The sequence below is a fragment of the Podarcis bocagei genome, assembly GCF_964188305.1.
Source record: "Podarcis bocagei genome assembly, chromosome: 1".
Lineage (NCBI taxonomy): Eukaryota > Metazoa > Chordata > Lepidosauria > Squamata > Lacertidae > Podarcis > Podarcis bocagei.
The window spans coordinates 37,152,507-37,174,742 of NC_138125.1; the positions used below are offsets into that span (position 1 = coordinate 37,152,507).

A 22,236-nucleotide genomic window follows, 5' to 3' on the forward strand; every position below is an offset into this window, starting at 1 on the left:
GCTGCGAACAAACTTCATTTTTGGAGCTGCCACCATCGTCAAGTGGGAGCAGACCTCCCACAGAGGCAGCGATAAAGTTACCAAGGAACTAGAAATAATAACTTTTCATCTGGATGGGCTCATGTGTAAGAATGAGCAGCAGTCAGAGAATGCCAATAAGATCACCACAGCTACAGTTAGGAATCTGGGGACAAGCTCTCTCCGTAGACTGGCTCTCACAGGGGGAAAAAATGAAGTGTCATTACATTGGCACAACAACAGCAATCAAAAACATTAAGGTTAGTCCTTTTTACTGCTGAACAGAACCATAGTCGGTTGAGAGGGAAATGACTCCCATGTTTAAGTGGATGGAAAATCATTAAAAAGAAAAAAGATTTCTAATATTAGTCATAGCAGAGAGCACTGGAAGCAAGCATTCAGAACACTGTGAAGCATATATATGAATGTAAATAAATACACCTAAAATGCATACATGCTGTTTGCAGCAGTCAACGTTACATAGGTCTAACACGTTTATCCAACATTAATCTTTAAAATAATGTTTATATTGAGATGGCATATGGGCTCTTCTGGCAATTAAAACAATTCAAAGGAGCTATTTACTACAATAATTTTGAATAATATAATCAGAGAATACATGAGACCGCTGCAAATAATTTAAATAACAGTATCTCAACCGTAGAAGAAGAAGAGGAGTTTGGATTTGATATCCTGCTTTATCACTACCCTAAGGAGTATCAAAGCAGCTAACATTCTCCTTTCCCTTCCTCCCCCACAACAAACACTCTGTGAGGTGAGTGGGGCTGAGAGACTTCAGAGAAGTGTGACTGGCCCAAGGTCACCCAGCAGCTGCATGTGGAGGAGCAGGGAAGCGAACCCGGTTCACCAGATTATGAGTCCACCGTTCTTAACCACCACACCTTTCTGGCTCTCATGTAGTAGAGTTGGAATCAATGGTTGCAATCCTGCAAAGCTGCTTGAATTAAGGGTGTGACCACATTTCTGCTTGTCCTGCTGCTTCCTCCCAGGAAAACCCATTTTCCACCACTGAATTGCAGCAAACGTCCATTGGGTTTTCTGTGGATTGTGCTACAATTCAGGGCCAGAGAGGGTTTTCCCAGGGAAGGTGGCAGGGCAAATGCAAAACCGCTCCCTCCTGTGCTTTCTAGGCACAGGGTGAATGGAAGTGTGGACAAGCCCTAACTAAAGAGATTAAGGCTGTGCACACACCGTACATTTTAAGCGCACATTCAGACCAGACTCCCGTGAACTGTAGCTTACCCCACACAGGGTCTAATGCTCAGCACCAGTGCCAGATTTACGTATAAGCTAAACAAGCTATAGCTTAGGCCCCCACTCTCTTGGGGGCCCCAAAAAAATTTATAGGTAAAAAACCTAGATGTACATTTCCAAAATATAAGATAAAAATCAAATAAAATAAAACCTACATACAGCAACAGTGTTTTGTGTTGTGTAGGCTCCTATGATGTAAGTAATGGGCCCCGACTGCTAGCCTGCTCCCTAAAATATCACTGGTTTGCTCCTTTCTAAATATAGGGTGCTTACATTCTGCATGGACTGGCTGCATGACAACATGTGCAAATGGCTTTAGATACCTATTACGTCCATAAATTACCATATAGCATATATTCAACACAAAAAACAGCGACAAAGGACAGCTGTCTGAGGGCATTTTCGGTAGTGGCACCCGCCCTGTGGAATGCCCTCCCACCAGATATCAAAGCGAAAAATAACTACCAAACTTTTAGAAGACATCTGAAGGCAGCCCTGTTTAGGGAAGCTTTTAATGTTTAATAGGTTACTGTATTTTACTGTTTTGTTGGAAGCCGCCCAGAGTGGCTGTGGGTTCTTGCAGTGGGGAATGTGCTTTACGTGTATTGTGTGTACACAGCCTAAGCAAGCGCCGTGTGTGAGAGAGAAAAACTGAGATTGACTACAGTTGGAGTATGATACTCTGGCCAAGGATTTATCCTTTCTAGTGACACCAACATAACAATTGCCATGTTTCTCCAAAAATTAGCCACAACAGACATTGTTTGTGGATTTAAAAATAGTTGCACAGGTATTTAGTATGAGAACCATAGAATTGTAGAGTTGGGAGGGAACACAAGGATGATCTAGTCCAACCCCCTGCAATGCAGGGATATTTCCCCCAAAATAAATTGTAAAAGAAAATCATTTTTTTAAAAAAATCCATCGCTATTTTAAATGTTGTTCTTAGTTTCTGACAGGGAAATGAGGCAAATCTAGACCGCAAGAAACAAGCTCCCAAATCTTGGTACTATTTAAATCAAACTAATTTTAGTATCTGTTAGGTTTCCAAGGGGTTGCTTGTACGCAAGCAGGCAAATCTCTCCCTGGCTGGCTGCTAATGTAGACTTTATCTGTCCGGAGAGCCACTCACCCGTGGCTGACTCAATCGCTGGCAGAATCCGTGAGTGGGCGTTTCTTAAACTTCTTCCAGCAAAGAAGCTCTTTGACGCCCAGTCTCCGCCTTCCCTCTCTGTGGGAAAGCCTTCTGCGCAAGGAGGGCGTGGGCAGCGGAGGACCCCTACTCTCCCCGCTTGTCCCTGGCAAGGAGTCATGGGACCGCCTTGCCACTTCCGACTCTTGCACCCCCTCTCTACTGGAGCTGCATTTATTCTCTTCCCCAGAAGCGGAGCTGCTTCTCCCGATCCTTGGAGGCTCTCTATAACCCCTCTGGCTTTTGCTCTCTCCCTCCAGCACTGATGGCAGTTCCCTGACAGTATCACTTCCAAAACGAAATAAAAAGAACAACAGATATTTCCCTAACAAGCTTGCCCAAACATATACATGGCCCAAAAGAGAAGTGATTTAGTTATAGTCATCGTAGGGAATATTCAATCCCAGATTATAAACAAAGATATAAGCAAAAATGTACATTAACAAGTGGAAGCTGAGGTTTCTTTGCTAGAAAGACAATACAATTAAATTTAACTATAACAGAAAATAGTAGCTGTTTGACTGTAATAAATTGAGTCAAGAATCAAGATCCAAACCACAGAGTAATGCATAAAATGAAGACAAAACAAGTCAGTGTTATGAATACCACATCTGCGATTATTTCCATTTAGTGACCGACTGCTTCCTAGTCCTTTTCCTGCTTGGCTAAAAATATAGCAGCTCATAAAATATGGTTCTGTGTCCATAGATCTGAGAGAGAACCCAAGCTGTTTTTGGAGTTTTGGCAGAGATATGGTGCAATATGAGATAGCCACCCCCTCTTTCAAATCTAAAACAGATGCAAAGGATAACAGGAGGGAGATAAAAACAAAAATGAGCTTGGAAAAATATTGCTATAATCATCTTTGAATCACCTTCCCCTAATATGATCAGATCATAAATAAAGGCAAGAGGTCAATGGCTGAAAAATTCAGACAAAATCACAAAGGTGGCAGAATGTCTCAGAACACGAACTCCTATAGCAGGCTGCCAAACTTAAGAGAGTTGGTGTCTAATTAGGCTTCCTCAACCTCGACCCTCCAGATGTTTTTTGGCCTACAACTCCCATGATCCCTAGCTAGCAGGACCAGTGGTCAGGGATGATGGGAACTGAAGTCTCAAAATATCTTGAGGGCCAAGGTTGAGGAAGCCTGGTTTAAAGTGATGGAGTGGAGAAGCACAATTCAAAGTGCTGGTGTTGACCTTTAAAGCCCTAAACGGCTTCGGCCCAGTATACCTGAAGGAGCGTCTCCACCCCCATCGTTCTGCCCGGACACTGAGGTCCAGCGCCGAAGGCCTTCTGGCGGTTCCCTCATTGCGAGAAGCGAAGCTACAGGGAACCAGGCAGAGGGCCTTTTCGGTGGTGGCGCCCGCCCTGTGGAATGCCCTCCCATCGGATGTCAAGGTGATGGACAACTACCTGACATTCAGAAGACATCTTAAGGCGGCCCTATTCAGGGAAGCTTTTAATGTATGATATTTTAGTGTTTTTTGGTTTCTGTGGAAGCCGCCCAGAGTGGCTGGGGAAACCCAGCCAGATGGGCGGGGTACAAATAATAAATTATTATTATTATTATTATTATTATTATTATTATTATTATTATTATTATTCAAACAAAGGTGTATTGGGAGTGTAAAGGTAAAGGGGTAAAGGGACCCCTGACCATTAGGTCCAGTCGTGGACGACTCTGGGGTTGCGGCGCTCAAAAAAGCCAATGCATGTGACGCGGCAGCTAAAAAAGCCAATGCAATTCTGGGCCGCATCAATAGGAGTATAGCATCTAGATCAAGGGAAGTAATAGTGCCACTGTATTCTGCTCTGGTCAGACCTCACCTGGAGTACTGTGTCCAGTTCTGGGCACCACAGTTCAAGAAGGACACTGACAAACTGGAACGTGTCCAGAGGAGGGCAACCAAAATGGTCAAAGGCCTGGAAACGATGACTTATGAGGAACGGCTAAGGGAGCTGGGCATGTTTAGCCTGGAGAAGAGGTTAAGGGGTGATATGATAGCCATGTTCAAATATATAAAAGGATGTCACATAGAGGAGGGAGAAAGGTTGTTTTCTGCTGCTCCAGAGAGCGGACACGGAGCAATGGATCCAAACTACAAGAAAGAAGATTCCACCTAAACATTAGGAAGAACTTCCTGACAGTAAGAGCTGTTCGACAGTGGAATTTGCTGCCAAGGAGTGTGGTGGAGTCTCCTTATTTGGAGGACTTTAAGCAGAGGCTTGACAACCATATGTCAAGAGTGCTCTGATGGTGTTTCCTGCTTGGCAGGGGGTTGGACTCAATGGCCCTTGTAGTCTCTTCCAACTCTATGATTCTATGATTCTATGATCTCGCTTTATTGGCCAAGGGAGCTGGCGTACAGCTTCTGGGTCATGTGGCCAGCATGACTAAGCCGCTTCTGGCAAAACCAGAGCAGTGCATGGAAATGCCATTTACCTTCCCGCCAGAGCGGTACTTATTTATCTACTTGCACTCTGACATGCTTCCGAACTGCTAGGTTGGCAGGAGCTGGGACCGAGCAATGGGAGCTCACCCCATTGCGGGGATTCGAACCGCCAACCTTCTGATCAGCAAGTCCTAGGCTCTGTGGTTTAACCCACAGGCCACCCTGTTTGTGCCTCTCCCCCCCCCCCCGCCTCTGTCCTAACTGGGCTTATTTTTAGGTAGAAAGCAGCCTGGGGAAGTCATTGGGGGAACAGCAAGCAGTAGAGAAAGTGTTCAGTGCCTCTGTTCCACCTGACTCTCCCCAGCTTGAATTCTCTTTCAACCTTCTCAGCTGAGCCCCACAATCTAGAGGAGGCCTGCCATTATAATGGGGAAAGCTCAGTGGCAGAGCACCTGGTATGCATGCAGAGGGTCACAGGTTTTATTTTTATTTACTGAATTTGTATGCCGCCCTTCATCCGACAATCACAACATGGCACCCAAGAGCTCACACTTACTCTCGTTTGGCTGCAAGCGCCTTTCTGTTCTTCAGCCCCTTATCAGAACCTCTCCAAGATGCAGCTGTTGTGAGAAGGAAATGGAAGTTTTTAACATTTAACTTCCTTGCATGGTTTTATTACTGCTTTTAGAACTATCCTGTTCCAGAAAAAAGTTGTGGTCTGTTTAGTCATTGCTGGCAATCATTACTTTCACTTCTGTGAAGAAAATATAGATCTTCCAAATACACAATAAATAAGGTAATGGTAAAGGACCCTAATTCCAGTCAAAGGCGACTATGGGGTTGCGGCGCTCATCTCGCTTTCAGGCCGAGAGAGCCACCGTTTGTCCACAGACAGCTTTCCGGGTCATGTAGCCAGCGTGACTGAACCACTTCTGGCGCAACAGAACACCATGACAGAAGCCAGGGTGCATGGAAACGCCATTTACCTTCCTGCCACAGATGTACCTATTTATCTACTCACACTGGCATGCTTTCAAATTGCTAGGTTGGCAGAAGCTGGGACAGAGCAATGGGAGATCACCCCACAACGTGGATTTGAACCATCAGCCTTCTGATCACATCCTGTGTCCCTACACAATAAATAAAAAATATGCAAAGACTAATAATACTACAAAATAAAACAAACAAACCAAAAGAAACTATAGCAGCGAGTGTATATTGCAATTATGGGTAGCCATATAATATTCTGTTTTGATCTTTGATCAGTTTCGGAGAACGTCAGCCTGGGTCAAATTCAGGTCAAGACTGCTGTTGATGTGCAAACATGAAACCCAAAGAGTCCCTTTGCTGTTAGTTGCAGTGGGAGAGCCACTAAGGAAGTATTTCTAGACTGCTGAATATTCAACCATACCATAATGTACAAAGTTTATTGAAATATCAGCCAGGGGATCGGGGAGAGGCTTCACTTCCAAATAAGCAGGTATACTTGCTATGCAGCAGCAGATAATACTGAGGTCTCAAATCCAAATTGTCCCCCATCAGATGTGGCTCAAGAAAATGGTAGAATTTTGCCTGCAATTCAGGGCCTATGATCCATGAAATCTGTGATTGGAACACCCAACTTTTTTTTAGATTTAGAACGACAGGAAGCTGCCTTATATCAGGTCATACTGTTTGTCCATCTCTTGGCTACTCTTACTGGCAGTGGCCCTCTTGGGTTTTTCACATCACTTGAACATGAGATGCCAGAGTTTGAACCTAAGATCATCTGCAGGCAAAGCCTGCACTCTATCCCTGAGCTACAGCTCCTTGAAAAACACCTATTGGGGTTTGGAACTGCATGAGATCTTCATCGCTGTCCCACAATCCTTGGAAATGTTGTGTTGGGGTAGTTCAGGGGTTGCTAACCCGTGCTGCTGCTGTACTATAATGCCCACTACACATCCTGGAGTTTAACAAGATCTGAAGGGCCCAGGTTCCCGGCCTCTAGGTTAGTTCTTCCACCCTTGCATCTTTTTCTTTTGAGACCACTGAACAATTTTACTTTACAGCTGATAAGAATCCTTTGACAAATTGGTCCCCGCAGATGCATATCTTCAGCTGCCTAAATCTAAGGGCAGTGCCAACTGACTATTAAGCTGCAATTCATTTTCATATTAAAACTAGACTAAAACAAGAATAAAATTGCATTTCTGTAAGTGAAGTGGCTTTAAAACCAAAATATAGGCTGGAGCAGTACAGGTAAGCATACATAGTAAAGCCAACATGCTATTGTTGAGCACCTGCCCATTAAAACAATTGTTTAATTTAAATCAAGCCTGCTGCTGCATTAGAAAGATTTAAAGGCATCCTGTGCCTTTGTGTCTGTCCCATCAGAATCTGAGGAAATGCTTTATTTACCAAAAAGGAAAGAGAAGAAGCTCAAGAACTGTATACTTAAATCTCTTATTTTGTGTGAAGAAACACTTGAGGTTAATTTGCTTCCCTATCAGCAGTTTTATTTAGAACGCCAGCTAAAAATAAAGAGTGGAGAAAGCAGCCAGAGAAATAAATACGCATTTAATTGCGCTAATAGCACAATTATATGACGTGTACAATTATGCCATGACTACTCTTCCTACTCTGTAGGGGAAGTTTAATTGCACAGCATGGTTGGTACTTTTACATAACTATTCTCACAGCATCAAGCCCAGCTGGATTGGAGCTGCTGCCATCATTCCGACATGGAGGATTGAGAGTCCCTAGACTGCAGTCTCTTGAAACTAGCATGGAAAGTGTTTTAGGATGGGGCCAAATCAGAGGTCGCACAGGAAACATGAAAAGTCTGATTATTTTAAAATAAACGAAACCGGGTGCCAGTTTGCAGGAAAGAATAGTGGGGAAGTACTCCTTAACCACCTCACCATCAGCCACTTTTTCTTCCCTCAAAACAGCCCCCCTGCTTTTTCACCCATTGGGGGGTGGGTGGAATTGTGTTAAGAGTGTGGTAAAGTAATACAAAAAGAGATGCTCAAACCTCTACATGTTCACTCAGCAGTCAGTTCCACTCCTATAATTGATAAGCTGCTCAGAAAAATTGCTTTTCTTTGTGGATTCAGTACAGATGTCGTTACTTCATACTGGTTCTTTCTCAGCCGGCTTTCTCTACTCATCCTGCCCCTGTCTCTCTCCACACTGTTTACCTGTGGGCAACACTCCAAGGAGGGCCCCCAATGCTGCTATATCCCTTATCTCTAGAAAATGGAACAGTCAAGCCCAAGGTCCCTGCCAGGGGATGGCCTGACCCTCCTGGTCCTAGTTTTCTCAACTGACCATGCCCTGGGCCTGGCTTTTATACTGGGACAGCTTATGTTCCTAGTCAGTGTTGTGGTCCTAGCAGTGTCTCCAGATGCAACTGTCCATTATCCACGGATAATTTCAAATGCAGGCAGTCATTTGCCAGACGCATGCAAGACTTGACGATTTTATATATGATGGGGTGGAAGGAGCTCCAGGAGTTTGGAAAAATATTTATTTCAGGGCTGAATCGTCCTTTGGGGTCACATTTTGTTTAGAATTTTCCATCAAGTGTTCCACAAAAATAACTTTCTCCAGGCACTTAGAAGTCTGTCCCCCACCAAACCTCCCACCAAGTTTATGGTCATTTTTCAACTTTAATTCACATAAGAGCTCTTAAATGCCGAAATGTATGAAACAGAACTTCTGTATCACATCAAAAGAAGAGTTTGGATTTGATATCCCGCCTTTCACTCCCCTTCAGGAGTCTCAAAGCGGCTAACATTCTCCTTTCCCTTCCTCCCCCACAACAAACACTCTGTGATGTGAGTGGGGCTGAGAGACTTCACAGAAGTGTGACTGGCCCAAGGTCACCCAGCAGCTGCATGTGGAGGAGCGGAGACACGAACCTGGTTTCCCAGATTACGTGACTACACAGTGCTTTTCAACAGAAGCATTTCACACATTCAGTTAGGAGCCATCAAGTGTTCTTTCTGCTGAGACTTTGGAACATACTCTCAAAGGAGGCCCACCTGGCTCTGTCTCCCCCCCCCCCAATTATTTTTTATTGATTTTCCAAATCACCTGGCTCCATCTTTATTTGTCTTTGGTCATATAAGACTGTTCTATTTCAGCAGGTTTTTGGCTCCTTTTCTTGAAGTATTTTAATGGCTTTCTGCAGTGGCTAGCTTTAGCAACATTTGCAATTTTTACTGTAAGATAGCACAGTTTATTGCTGCTGCTGCTGCTGTTGTTTAAAAAAAACACTAAACATTTATTTTTAGATAGAAAAGTGAAGTAAAGCAGCTCAGTTCTGTAATCAACTAACACATCTGCATGTATGAAATAGCAACAATACTGAATTTTCAGCATTGGAAAAGCAACTGATAAAACGGATAACTTACAAGAAAAGAGCAACAAACAGTAAACAGTAGGACTGATGTGTTCTCATTAATTGATTTTTCAAAATTAACAGTGAAACATGTATGGATATTTTAAATGATATCTTGCTTCAAAAAATTGGAGACCACCTTTCATCACTTCAAGTCATCACAGAGCAGGTTCCAAAAGTATGTAAAATACAATAAATCCATCCAACATATACCAGTGATCAATACCAGCAAGAGAATACTGAAATCAATGGGTCGGCAGTCGAAAAGGACTCTTCACACTGCTCAATATAGTAGGAAGCTCGACCAGATGACCATGTCCTTCCACAAAAAACCTGTCTAATATGATAGCTCATCCTCAGATACCTTCCCTATGAAGAGTGGTGTAAAATAGGGTTGTATTCTCAACCCAACTTTTTGTGTATATTCTTCGCCTTGTTGCTTTCATATCCTTCAATGAGACTGAAGACAGTGCGTAAATCCATTTGAGGAGCAACAGGGATCTGTTCAACCTGGCATGTCTCCATGCTAAGACAAAAGTGCAGCAGGTCCTTATCTGAGAGATGTTTGCAGCCTTGACAGCACACTCTGAGGAAGATCTCATCAACTGTTTTCCCCAAACCTGCAGGGAGTTCAGCCTTACCATCAACCTGACAAAGACCAACATCCTGGGTCAGAACTTCGCCAGCACTCCAAGCATCAGCACTGGTGACCACACACTTGAAGTGCTAGACAATTTTGTCTACATGGGCTCCACCATAACCAAAACTTCTCCACCAATGCTGAGCATTTTGGCAAAGGAGCTGTAGCAACGGCTCACCTCTCCAAAAGGGTATGGGAGAATGTGAGGCCAATGATCAATACCAAGATGAAGGTCTACCAGGCTTGTGTGCTGAGCACACCATTTTATGGTAGTGAGACATGGGCAACTTACACCTGCCAGGAATGATGCCTCCCCACATGCGCTGCATCAGGAAGATTTGGGGCATCACATGCCAGGGTTAACCCCACCATGTGGGAATCTCTTGCAGACAACTGCAGTGTCTGGAGACAATCAGGTTGTGTATCCATAGCAACCAAAGAAGAAATGACTGCTGAGTGAAGCACAGAAAGAAGAAACGCCATGCTACACATGCATCAGCTGCAACAAAACATGTCTCTCTCATATCAGTCTCTACAGCCACAGCTGGTGCTGTAACTCTCCCGTGGTTTGTCTTCACCCTGGAAAACATTATCTTCCATTGTCTCCTGAGACAGATGGATGCCAAACAACTCTTAGTAGTGTATTCCAAACAGAAGTCCGCATGGCAACAATAGAATTCATACATGCATGCATAGGCTACCTTGATCCTGTTATGGATAAAAGATGCAAGGATTTATAAATCAGTATTGCTGATTTATATTGTTACTAAATTGCCAAAATTCCTTCTTTCTTATTTAAACACAACACAAAAATTTGCAACACGGAAATAAAGAAACGTTTCATGGACGCTCTAGGAAACTTTTAATCATAGAATCAGTTTGCCAAGGCTCAGTATAAACAAGAGGGATAAAATGTGTGCCTTTGTCCTTCCAAGATGGAAACTTGAGAATGGTGCATCTGGATCCAGTCTCTCCAAAAGCCAATCAGTGCTATAAAAGTCATCGTAGTCCAGCTCAGTATAAAGGAAGAATGGGAGGCACCTTGCCCCTACAATACGAACCACTAAATAACTTAGTGGTGATGAGAGATGCACTCCTGGAATAAGGCCTCAGCACAATTTATCTCGCTTTCGCTCCCTTGGGAAGCCTTCTTTGGAAAGCCTTGATAGAAAGCTTATTTCCCATTACCTATAGTATCATTACCATGTTTTATCTCAGATCCTGTGCATTCATAGGGAGACTGTATTTATTTGAATAGTATATGCTGGAGAACAAAATGGCAGGAATTCAGTCTAAACTCTGAAAATCAGACAGCTACTCACATAACCTTTTTCAGTAAAATTTTAGGCCTAATTTTTTGGACTAGAACAAGCTACCTTGCTATCTGCAAGGCAGGGGAAACAGATTTAGATGGCATGCAAGAGGGTGAGAGCAGGGTGGGGAGAATGTTCCACCACGGAGGATAAATTATTGTGCTGATGGAATGTTCACCTTAGCGCTATATTGAATACACCCTGTTGTCTTGCTTATTCTGTGTATGTGTATGAGTGATTGTACGTTATCATTAGAACCTATATAACAGGAACAAATAGTAGCATGAACCAAAAATATATAGAATTGAATAGAGAGACACTAATACACCATTATGTACAAACACACTTTCAGTTTATGTAAGCCTAAATGCTAGATGCATTCATATTCAGTTCCCCCTCCCCCTGCTGTGACCGGCTCTATCAGCAGAAAATAATGATGCAAGACTTAAGGCAGTAGGAAATTCAGACAAAACCACGCAGTATGCACTGATAAAAAAGGGCAATTAGATCTTTTTGTTTATAGATTCAGGGCTATTATTTCCTAGCGGGAAAATATTCATATATGCAATCATCAGTAATTAATTTTTATCACTTGTTTCCTCCTTTGGCAACCTGATCTGAGATGCATCTAATTTTAATGAAGAGCTTGTTGCTGATTTTTGGGTTTATTCAGGTTCAACAAGACAAAGGAAATGGAGCAATTTCCCCAGACAATTACAATAAGAAAATTATCTTATGATCGAACATAAGCTGATAAGAGAATGCATAAAAAAGCCAGTTCTTAGGATTCTTAGTTAATTGTTTGACTGCTTATAAGTGAATCTTGGCTAATGATAACTCTTCAAAGCTGAGCATAATTCTCTTACATTTCTAGTATCTTCATCTTTAATTCAGACACATGACAGAGAGAAACAAACTGACCACACATGCAGTGGTGCATTCTGGTGTTTGTCAGTGTACCTACATAAAGACACTAAAATCTCTTTAAATATCTCTTCCTCTTCAATACCAGGCCTACTGAATGATGCACTAAAAATCCTGAGTTCCAAATATGAGTTGGGTCTTTGGTGCTTTTTGCTGCTAAAGCATGCTGAAAGTTTGCTTCAAATGTTTGATATGACAATCACACTAAGTTGGTACTGACATTTAATTTTCCAAGACAAAATAAAAAATAAGGCATGTTCCATAATATATCATTTCTTCTGTCACACTTCAAATGGTAGAGTTCTAGTCACAGAACCTCAAAAATATGGCTTTAAGTTGGAGAAACTGGAAGTCTTTTCACTATTTCAGCAGCAATCTTCAGATAGGCTTGGGCCTGTAAAAATATTTAAAAATGGCAATGTGTTTATCTCCTAGGTCAGAGTAAAACAGCATAAAATATTATATAAAACAGGCAACAAACTGGCTGTCTTCTGTCACCAGCAAACCAGCTCCCACCCCTCGGCTGAGCTGTTATGTAATGAAACGTTTAGACACTTTCTAATTGTAAGAGAAGAAATGCGTCACCAACAGAATGTTGACAAATAATGCAGCTTCTGTGCCATAAAATTTCGGTTCGCCGGATGGGATGGGGAGACCTTGCACTGGCAAGTACCCACTGAAACTCCTATATAGGATCATTAGCTATTTGGGGGGGGGGGATAATTTGTGAGTTTTTCATAAGGTATTTCCCTTCTTGTTGCATCCTTCATCAGCAGGCAAGAATCGATCAAAACCGCAACAAACCTGGATTCCACTTTTCATAAACTTAACATGTACACATGCTGAACTTTTTCTCCTACTCATATTCTTCCTAATGGGCTATTTATCTGATTATAAAGCTGGACTGAACTGTTTGTGCCATCATTTCTAAGCAACACAAGACGGATTGAAGTGAAACAAGAGAATTTTAATGGAGGGAAATGGAAAGGAGAAATTTACAGTTCTCATTTATCATTCTGAACTGTATTCATATTAATAAACTATGTTCTCAGTTTAGAGATTTTTCTGTTCTTTTTAGTTTGAGGTTTCTAAATGGGATTTTCTATAGCTCATCTTTCTGCAAAGAAAGGTGTGCGTTTTCCTTAGCACAGGGAAAAGTTGACAGCTTAACATTAACAATTTGCTGACCCATCAATTGGAGGCCAAAGGCCTGCTCTGTAGTGCAAAGAGAAATAAAACAGCCAAGAAATGGCAGAAATGCTCTCAAGGTGTAACTACAGATGAACAGAGGACTGCAAAAGACCTTGAGGCCTCAACTTCAGAAATAAGGCATGAACTTTATCTCGCTTTAAAGCTTTACAGATTTATAAAGAGAGGTTCCTCTTCCTGGCCACCTCCTAAACTATGATTTCTGAAGACACTCCTGCACAAAAAGCACAAGGGACATATTCCAAAGGGACCATTCTGTGTGTGGGTAAGTAAAACCACATGCAGAGTCAAGACGTACATTGCAGTTTTCACCAATGCAGTTCCATGACCAATCATGCAAAGTATTTTAAAACTGAAACGAAGCCAGCTATGCCAGTTACAACAGTGAAACTATAAGGCATGGCAAGTTGCATGCCTGGGTCCCTTATGAGGATTGCACATGTATCTATATCACCTAACACAGGAGGCAAACAGGTATCTCAGAGTTCCTAAGCACAGACAATATGACACAATAAATATCTTAATTTTCTATTTTAAAAGAATGCACAGGTAATATTATTTCTTTTATCATAAACTTGTGAAAAGTAACAACATTTTAATTTTTTTTGCATCTTGTTGGCTTTCTTATTAGACATTAGGATAGGAAGGTAGTGAGCAAATTCTTTTCACCCCACTTTGGAACATTTTGGGGGCATAAAATGGTAGCTGGATTGCACAGGGTGCGTATCATGTTATAAATATCTTCATTTTCTAATGGTTATGTGCAGGTTTAATATTCCATTCATCATCAGATAGAACTGGGCCTTCAGCTATTCTATGAATAATTCTAATAATGTGAAAAGTGTTCTTCAAGGTCTATTTATTAAATCTTCTGAAATTTCCTTTTATTTCTTAGCATGGAAGGATCTTTCTGAGCACAATTCAAAGTGTTGGTGCTGACCTTTGAAGCCCTAAACGGCCTTGGCCCTGTATACCTGAAGGAATGTCTTCACCCCAATCATTCAGCCTGGACACTGAGATCCAGTGCCAAGGGCCTTCTGGTGGTTCCTTCACTGCAAGGTTACAGGGAACCAGGGAGAGAACCTTCTCGGTAGTGGTGCCAGCCCAGTGGAACGCCCTCCCATCAGATGTCAAGGAACTAAGCAACTAGCTGACTTTTAGAATACATCTGAAGGTAGCCCTATTTAGGGAAGTTTTTAATGTTTTATGTTTTATTGTGTTTTTAATATTCTGCTGGGAGCTGTGGCACATGCACTGTAATAAACAAAGCAAAAATGAACAAGACGAGATTTGTACACAAACTACATTAAAACTCACCACGTCACTCTGGGGCAGTGAGACCACAATGGGCTTGCCAGCATCAGATGTTTCTCTTATGTGGACATGTAGAGGAATGTCACCTGTATGAAGACCATAAATTGACGTTTAAGCTCAATATTTTATACATGGCCTAAATTCAACTAGCACTGGTGTTACTCATATTTCAGCGCAGTAAGTAGCAACACTTGAATGAAAATCAGCTGAAATACACGCACTGCCAAAGTCATTCAAACTATCTGTTAAAGAAACATTATTCATGATTTTTTATTTTATTGCTAGATAGAACCCTGCCTTACAGTCATCTACGGAAATGGAGAGTCTTTTCCCTTTTTGTCTGCTGCAATTACCCAGTGGGAACAAAAATTCATAGACGATGACCTATTTAGGGTGACAAAAGAATGCATGTCGGACTTCCATGCACCACTGGGCATTCTGTTTTCTTTCCAGTCTCCACTCTGGTCTGGAACCAAAAACTGGCTTTGAATTCATTTGTGCTGCAGTGCAGAATTCCGTGGCCCTGCTATACCAAAACTCAAGCTAAAAGGCCAGCCGAATGCATGCAGTGCCTAGCACTCACAGAACAGGTCCGCAGTAAAGTTTCCCAGCTTCCAGTTTGTTCACGCCCCACGTTATTTCTTCGGTACTGCAGTTCATTCCCTGCTGATTTCCACAACTGTAACATCCTAATCAATATTCAAATACAGGCTTAAATATTTAATTGCCAAAATGAAAGGAAATGTTATTGTTATTAGGGAACCACTGATTTAATTAAGTGCTTGTTACATATTCAATTAATTTCCCTTCCAACAGTTAACAACTGGGTACTGTATTGTGCTTTTCTAATCAGCAGGGGACCGCCACGGAAATAAAGAAAAATGGCACAATAACACACAGGATGGTCCCATACTTTAAAAACACAAATCTCTTGTGGAAAATTAAACTTTTTTCAGATTCCAACAATGACAATTATTATGCAACGGCTGACTATAAATCAAATCTATATATAAAATGGTAAGAATAGCTGTACAGAAAGCAATTTTAAGGGAGAAATCTGATGCTCCCTGCAAGGGTGACTGAGGAGCTATATGATGCTGTGGACTGCCCTCTCCACGAGTGCAGAGGCCCACGGAAAGAGACTTCCTTGGTGCTGGGGCAGAAAGCTACACTGCCATGATTCTATAGCCGATGGTGCATTTGCCACAGCTAATGCAGCGTCCCAGGCCGGAGCCACAACTGCCATCCATGAGACAAAAGCCCCTGTTGGTCCCCTTGCTATGATGAAAGGTTAGGCCTGGGGATCCAGCAGCTCAGTCCAAGTTCTCAAAAGTCAGTCACCCACGATTCTGCAGTGATTCCATCCTCTTCTCAAAAGTATTGGGTAGCCTGTTCGTTACATAAAGTTTGTCACAAATATTGGGCTTGGGCCTTAAATGAAAATAAGTTAAGGTAACTTGTGAAGGACGACCAATATTGATACCTGATGTTTAAAATTTAGAAAACACACACTGCAGAAGCTGGATAAAATATTGTTGAGGTTGAAAGTTCATTCCTACATGTCTATAAATTGTTGTGTATTGTTTTACACTTTTCCAGGGGTTACTAACCATTATTTGGCCCAAGGACCGCATTCATCCTTGGCTATGCCACTGAGGTGGGGGGGCTTATCAGTCATCTCACATGCCCACTTGCACAGTCCTCTCCTCAACTTATATGTGTATATCGACTGAGGAGAAAGGGTTATTATCCTTTGCTTGCTTGTAAAAATATCAATCTGATGACTGAGAAGATGCGATTTAGATCCTTATCAAGGTGCTGGGCTGGTGGAGAAATTTAAACCTCTCTGTCCCAATGCCATTCTTGCTTTATTTCTTTTTACCTTTTGCTACTGATGTCAAAATCAGTGGTCTTGGGGAGCCAGAAACATTAGATTGGGGACCCCCCATACATAAATCTCCTCTAGGGGATTGGGGGAACCCTAGAAGGTATTTACAGAGGGGAATCCTGTTGTGCAAGCAGAAACCAAGGCTTATGAGGAATGGTTGAGGGAGCTGGGTATGTTTAGCCTGGAAAAGAGGAGACTGAGAGGAGATATGATAGCCATCTTCAAATATCTGAAGGGCTGTCACATAGAAGATGGAGCAAGCTTGTCTTCTCCTGCTCTAGAGGGTTTGACTTGAACCAATGGATTCAAGTTACAAGAAAGGATATTCTGACTAAACATCTGGAAGAACTTTCTGACGGTAAGAGCTCTTCGACGGTGGAACGGTCTCTCTTGGGAGGTTGTGGACTCTCCTTCCTTGGAGGTTTTTAAGCAGAGGTTGGATGGCCATCTCTCATGGATGCTTTAGTTGTGATTCCTGCATTGCAGGAGGTTGGACTAGATGACCATTGGGGTCCATTCCAACTCTATAATTCAATGATTCAAAACTCTCGCACTGATGGAACATGCTGCTCAGTGTTACTTTGGATGCAATCGTGTTTCATGACTCTCTGGCGTATCCGATGCAGATAACTCTACACTAATTATGTGCTCCAATATATAGGTGCACGTCAGAAGGACCATGAATCAACTCTAATTGCAGGACGTTTTGTCACGGGAGGCTTCTTAGCAGTGGTCAGTACCAGTGACAGCTGAAACAAGATCCCAGGCTCCAATCCTCATTACGCTTCCAGCAGACAGCCAAGCTAACCCAACTGTGTACTTTTAATTATGGATTTCCTTGCTCTGCTAGGTCTCTGTCAGCCCCTAATGCTTCTATGACAATTTTTTTTTTATGAAGTTCACTTCCTGGTTCTAAATGGATAATCTGTATGAACTGATATAATTATAGCACGGTGTGAAAATATAAATCATTAGCAGGCACAATTATCTCATTTACCAGCTTAATTGAGGTATGCCACATTTTACATTTCATTACCAGCTTATACCTGAAACACTGCAGGCTTCAACGCAGAAGAATGATTTTCATCGGGGACTGTTAATTATTTTCAGCACGGAGGGCCATATTCTCCTGGTCAAATTGCCCTCGTGGCTGCTCCGCTCAGCCATAACTGTGTTGCTATCCTATGAGCTGAGAGAGCTACAGTCTGAAGGGGCTCTAGAGCAGAGCAAGGTGTCGAAAGAAAGCACTAGGTTGGGGAAAGGGGCCATGGCAGGCAGAGCTACAGACCAGGGTTAAAGACAGAGAGGGAGCTGTGAGGTGAGAGGAGTCAGTGGACAGAGCATATATGGTAAAATGGGTGGTGGTAGGGGTTTTTGAGAAAGAAGCCAAGCTGTGGGAAAATGTGTAGCTCCTCTTGCTAATGACACACCTGAGATTGAAATATGAAGGCTGCAGCCAGAGATGAAGACAACAGAAGCTGTTGCATTTGCATCCTGACAAGGTAAGCCATCAGAAACCACAAGATGGGCAGCAACAGGTAACGGTCTCAAATGGCAAAGTTCATCTAGGGAAGGTGCAACTTACAGAGCCTTCATTGGACAGTAGGGTAGAAAAAGGGCAGGTGGGGTTAAACCAACCCACTCTTACCTAAAGTTTGCCTGTAAATCTGATGGTCTGACTAAATCTCTTTGTTGTGGACCCCCGCCCCTCAGTCCTATCTTCCTGCATCTATCACTCATCCTCAACTAGAATGAGGCATATGGAGCCATATGAATTGTTCCCTAAAATTCAACCATGGGGAGCCACCCTCGCAAGAAACCTGGCTGGGGAAGGTTTGTTCCACCCCAGCTGAAGAATTTCGGAGACCTGCTTCTCGTCTAGCCGATAAGCCATCTTCTTTCAGGAAACAGAAGATCACTGCAACAACCTTCTTTCTCTCCCTTGCTCCCTCTTTTAAAGAGTCAGATGCTTTCTGAACACAATTTGATCAGAAAAAAAGGTTCCTATGACGTGATACATGCTATTATACATTATTATATTATACATTATATTATATATATATATATATATATATATATATATATATATATATATATACACACACACACACACACACACACACACACACATATATTATATATTATACATTAATCATATTAATGCTGTACTTGGAATCATGTATGATGTGAATCAGTGGATGTGGAGGATCAAGGCCAAATAAATCATATTCTGCATTTCCTTCTTTAAAACACAGTAGTCCTGAACACAGTTCAGTTGAGTGCCTGAAGTCCATTTATTTCAAAAGGATTAAACAGCAATCAAATAACTCTGGATTTAATTCTACTTCTTTCTTATCTAATACTTTCAATCACCACATTCTTACCTAAAACATCCAGACCAAGATCACAGGCTAGATTCCTCACACCATCAGTTCCAAAAATGTGGGTTTCGTGTTTGCATTTTGGGCACTGGAAAAGGCTCATGTTTTGAACAAGCCCCAAGACCTGGCAAATAAAAAAACTCAGAAAGGTTAGAAAGAGGCTAAATAAAAAATAGAAAAGGTTAGTTTCTTCCAACTAGCCAACCTTACAGAAATAAATCCAGACACTTACCAATTACTCATAAAAGAAAAGCTCTGCCCCCACTCTAGATGGTAGGGAAATTATTCTCATGTCTACATTTCACAATTTTGACATCATGAATAGGATCATGAAGCATGCTATAAAATATGTTGTGCAGGATTACTCTAACGAGCCGTCAGCAGAAGCCCAATGCAATGACTTCCACTTGTGCACCAGGGATTTCCTCCCCCTCCTCTCTCCCCAAACTCCCCATTGCACCCCCATTGGCTTGGGGGTGCAGGGGACTGGGGAAACACCCAGGGGTAGCACGGGTGCCATCTCTGGGGGACCTGGATGCCTGGACACCCACAAAATTTCCACTGTGGGTGCCCTGCTGTCACACATGCGGGCTGCTTGGCTGCCACTGCTCAGTGCCTTACCTCTGCTGGCTCTCTGGCGCCACTGCGATGGCAGGTGGTGGCAGAGCAATGCGCACACAGCTGGGCACCCACAATCTGGTGCCCAAATCAGCGCTTCTGCAGGGCTATGTGCAGGGGGAGAAGAGAGGGGACTGTTCCATTTGGCAGGCTGTTCATGTAGACAGAAGAACTGTCATAGCACAACACGAAATTCCATCCATTACAATTATGTTTTTTGTACCCACCATTCTCTGAGCGGTAAGAAGATCCCAGGCAGCATCAGTTACTTTGGGAAGATTATAGTTCTGATGAGTAGCATTTTATTAACAATTCACAGGTTGAGCAAGCAGAAAGAAAATCGGTAAGCAGTGTCCATTTCAAATCACTGACCACTCAAAAGGAACAACAGCCGTGCACCTTCTGGGGGTTCCTTTCCTGCGAGAAGCCAAGTTACAGGGAACCAGGCAGAGGGCCTTCTCGGTAGTGGCACCTGCCCTGTGGAACACCCTCCCATCAGATGTCAAAGAGATAAACAACTACCTGACGTTTAGAAGACATCTGAAGGCAGCCCTGTTTAGGCATGTTTTTAATGACTGATGTTTTAATGTATTTTAATCTCTGTTGGAAGCCGCCCAGAGTGGCTGGGGAAACCCAGCCAGATGGGTGGGGTACAAATAATAAATTATTATTATTATTATTATTATTATTATTATTATTATTATTATTAGGGCTTCAAGCTCTGGCGAGTCAGAGCTACTTTTTCTGAAATTCAAAACTGCCAACTTTCTAAGTCTCTTAGCTCCAACTCACGCCAAGCAAATGAGCTTAAAACCTCTGCAAAAAAATGGTGTGAGTGCAATTCTAAGCATGTACAGTCAGAAGTACATCCCACTTTGTGCAATGAGGCTTATTCTCAAGTAAGTATGTTGAGAGCAACAGGCTAAATAAATAAGGTGATCTGCTGCCTTGACTAACAATCGAATGTGAACTCATTGTTAGTAGCCAAATTATTCCAGAGCTAAAGGAAAACTGTGAACATTCTCTGTAATATTATCTATGCCCTTAAAGCCTCAGTTTCATTGGACCACTTACAAGGGGGGATGGGGAGAAGGGAGGAAAGAACTATGATTTTCTATTCACTCTAACGAAGAGAAACATATTTAAAAATCAAACAACAGAAATAATGACATCTGGCATGATGTGATAAATTACTGAAGGAAAACCTAATGCACTTATATTAGATGTCGCTTTAAAAGCTAAATGAACTGAGTTAACTTAGAAAACCTGTCAGGAAAGTTAGCAAGGCTGTATGTAACATCAATTCTTTCTTTCTTAATGAGGACGGGGGGGGGGGGAGAGACTAATTATATTTTATTCATCACTCAAACCACATTCTGCACACTAGTTTCTCTCCCCTTTGCCCAAGCCTAGAAAAACACAGTGGTACCTCACAAGACAAATGCCTCGCAAGACGAATGCCTCGCAAGACGAAAGAGTTTTCTGTTTTTTGAGTCGTTCCGCAAGACGAATTTCCCTATGAGACGAAACGTCTTGCGAGTTCTTGTGAGTTTGTTTCCTTTTTCTTAAAGCCGCTAAGCCGTTAATAGCCGCTAAGCCGTTAATAGCCGCTAAGCCGCTAATAGCCGTGCTTCGCAAGATGGAAAAACCGCAAGACGAAGAGACTCACGGAACGGATTAATTTCGTCTTGCGAGGCACCACTGCATTAGAATCGCCTCTCTTACTTGTGGTATTAAGCCTATTTATTATCAACAGATTTGAACTCAGTGTTTCAAATTATATTTCTGAGGCTAACTTAAGAGTTTGGTGTAATATAAACCTAGCACATGTGTGCTATGCTTGCTAAATTCAAATACAGCCGTGCCTCGGAAGTTGAAGAGAACCCAATTGGCTCCTGCAGCCAAGTGGAAGCCGTGGAAGCCCCATAGGGCTATTAGCTTCCAAAAGAATGTTCAAAAACCGGAACACTCACTTCCGGTTTTTGATTGTTCGGGACTGCCAAGATCATTCAACTCCAAAGGTGTTTGGGAGCCGAGATATGACTGTATGAGGAATTCCCCAAAAGTACATATGGCAATGAACCCCCTCCCAAAAGAAAACTCACCAAGCCCAATTATGGATACCTATTAAACTGGGTTGATTTTTGCATAAAGGACATTTGGATGTGCATACTATTCAGGGTGTGTGCAGACGTAATACTGGAAGTTCACTAGGACAGAAGCCAGAATTCGAAAGAATTTACTGAAAGGCAATCTAGAGGTGCCCAGCAATTTCATCTCTACAGCGAAGGAGCTTCTAGGCCTGGCTATAAGATGAGAGGAGGAAGCTGACCTTTGTCACCACTGTTTTCCATAGCTTCTGCCTCTCCCTGTACCAGTTCAGTGTGTCTTAGCGCATAACAATTGAGGAAAACGTACAACAAATATTATGTCTCGTCTCCTCTCATATCTAATAGTAATACTTGGAGGCACAGTATAAATATTTAAAACACATATAGCCGAACGGTAAAACAAATGCAGACAAAATAACTGATTTTGGTATGCAGCACAAGATTAGGGCTGCAATTCTATGCGGCAGTATGCATGAGCTGGGAAGAGGTGTATGCATATCCAGAGGTGTTTTTGACAGTTTATGTTGCACTGGGCTGAATGAGCAAGCCACTTTTCCACTGAAACCT

The 22,236-nt window shown here is 42.3% G+C and overlaps 1 protein-coding gene across 6 annotated transcripts in view; it reads right to left on the reverse strand.

Moving 5' to 3' along the window:
• Positions 1 to 10,749: 10,749 nt before the first annotated feature.
• NUBPL (NUBP iron-sulfur cluster assembly factor, mitochondrial) overlaps positions 10,750 to 22,236 on the reverse strand; it is a 64,245-nt gene continuing 52,758 nt past the window's right edge. For all 6 annotated transcript variants that reach the window (XM_081209889.1, XM_081209887.1, XM_081209888.1 and 3 more), the window contains 3 exons: positions 18,944 to 19,064; positions 14,675 to 14,757; positions 10,750 to 12,542 (listed from right to left, as the gene is read on the reverse strand). In XM_081209889.1, coding sequence (XP_081066015.1) covers positions 12,480 to 12,542; positions 14,675 to 14,757; positions 18,944 to 19,064 — 267 coding nt within the window. In that variant the 3' untranslated portion in view covers positions 10,750 to 12,479. The remainder of the gene's footprint in view (positions 12,543 to 14,674; positions 14,758 to 18,943; positions 19,065 to 22,236) is intronic.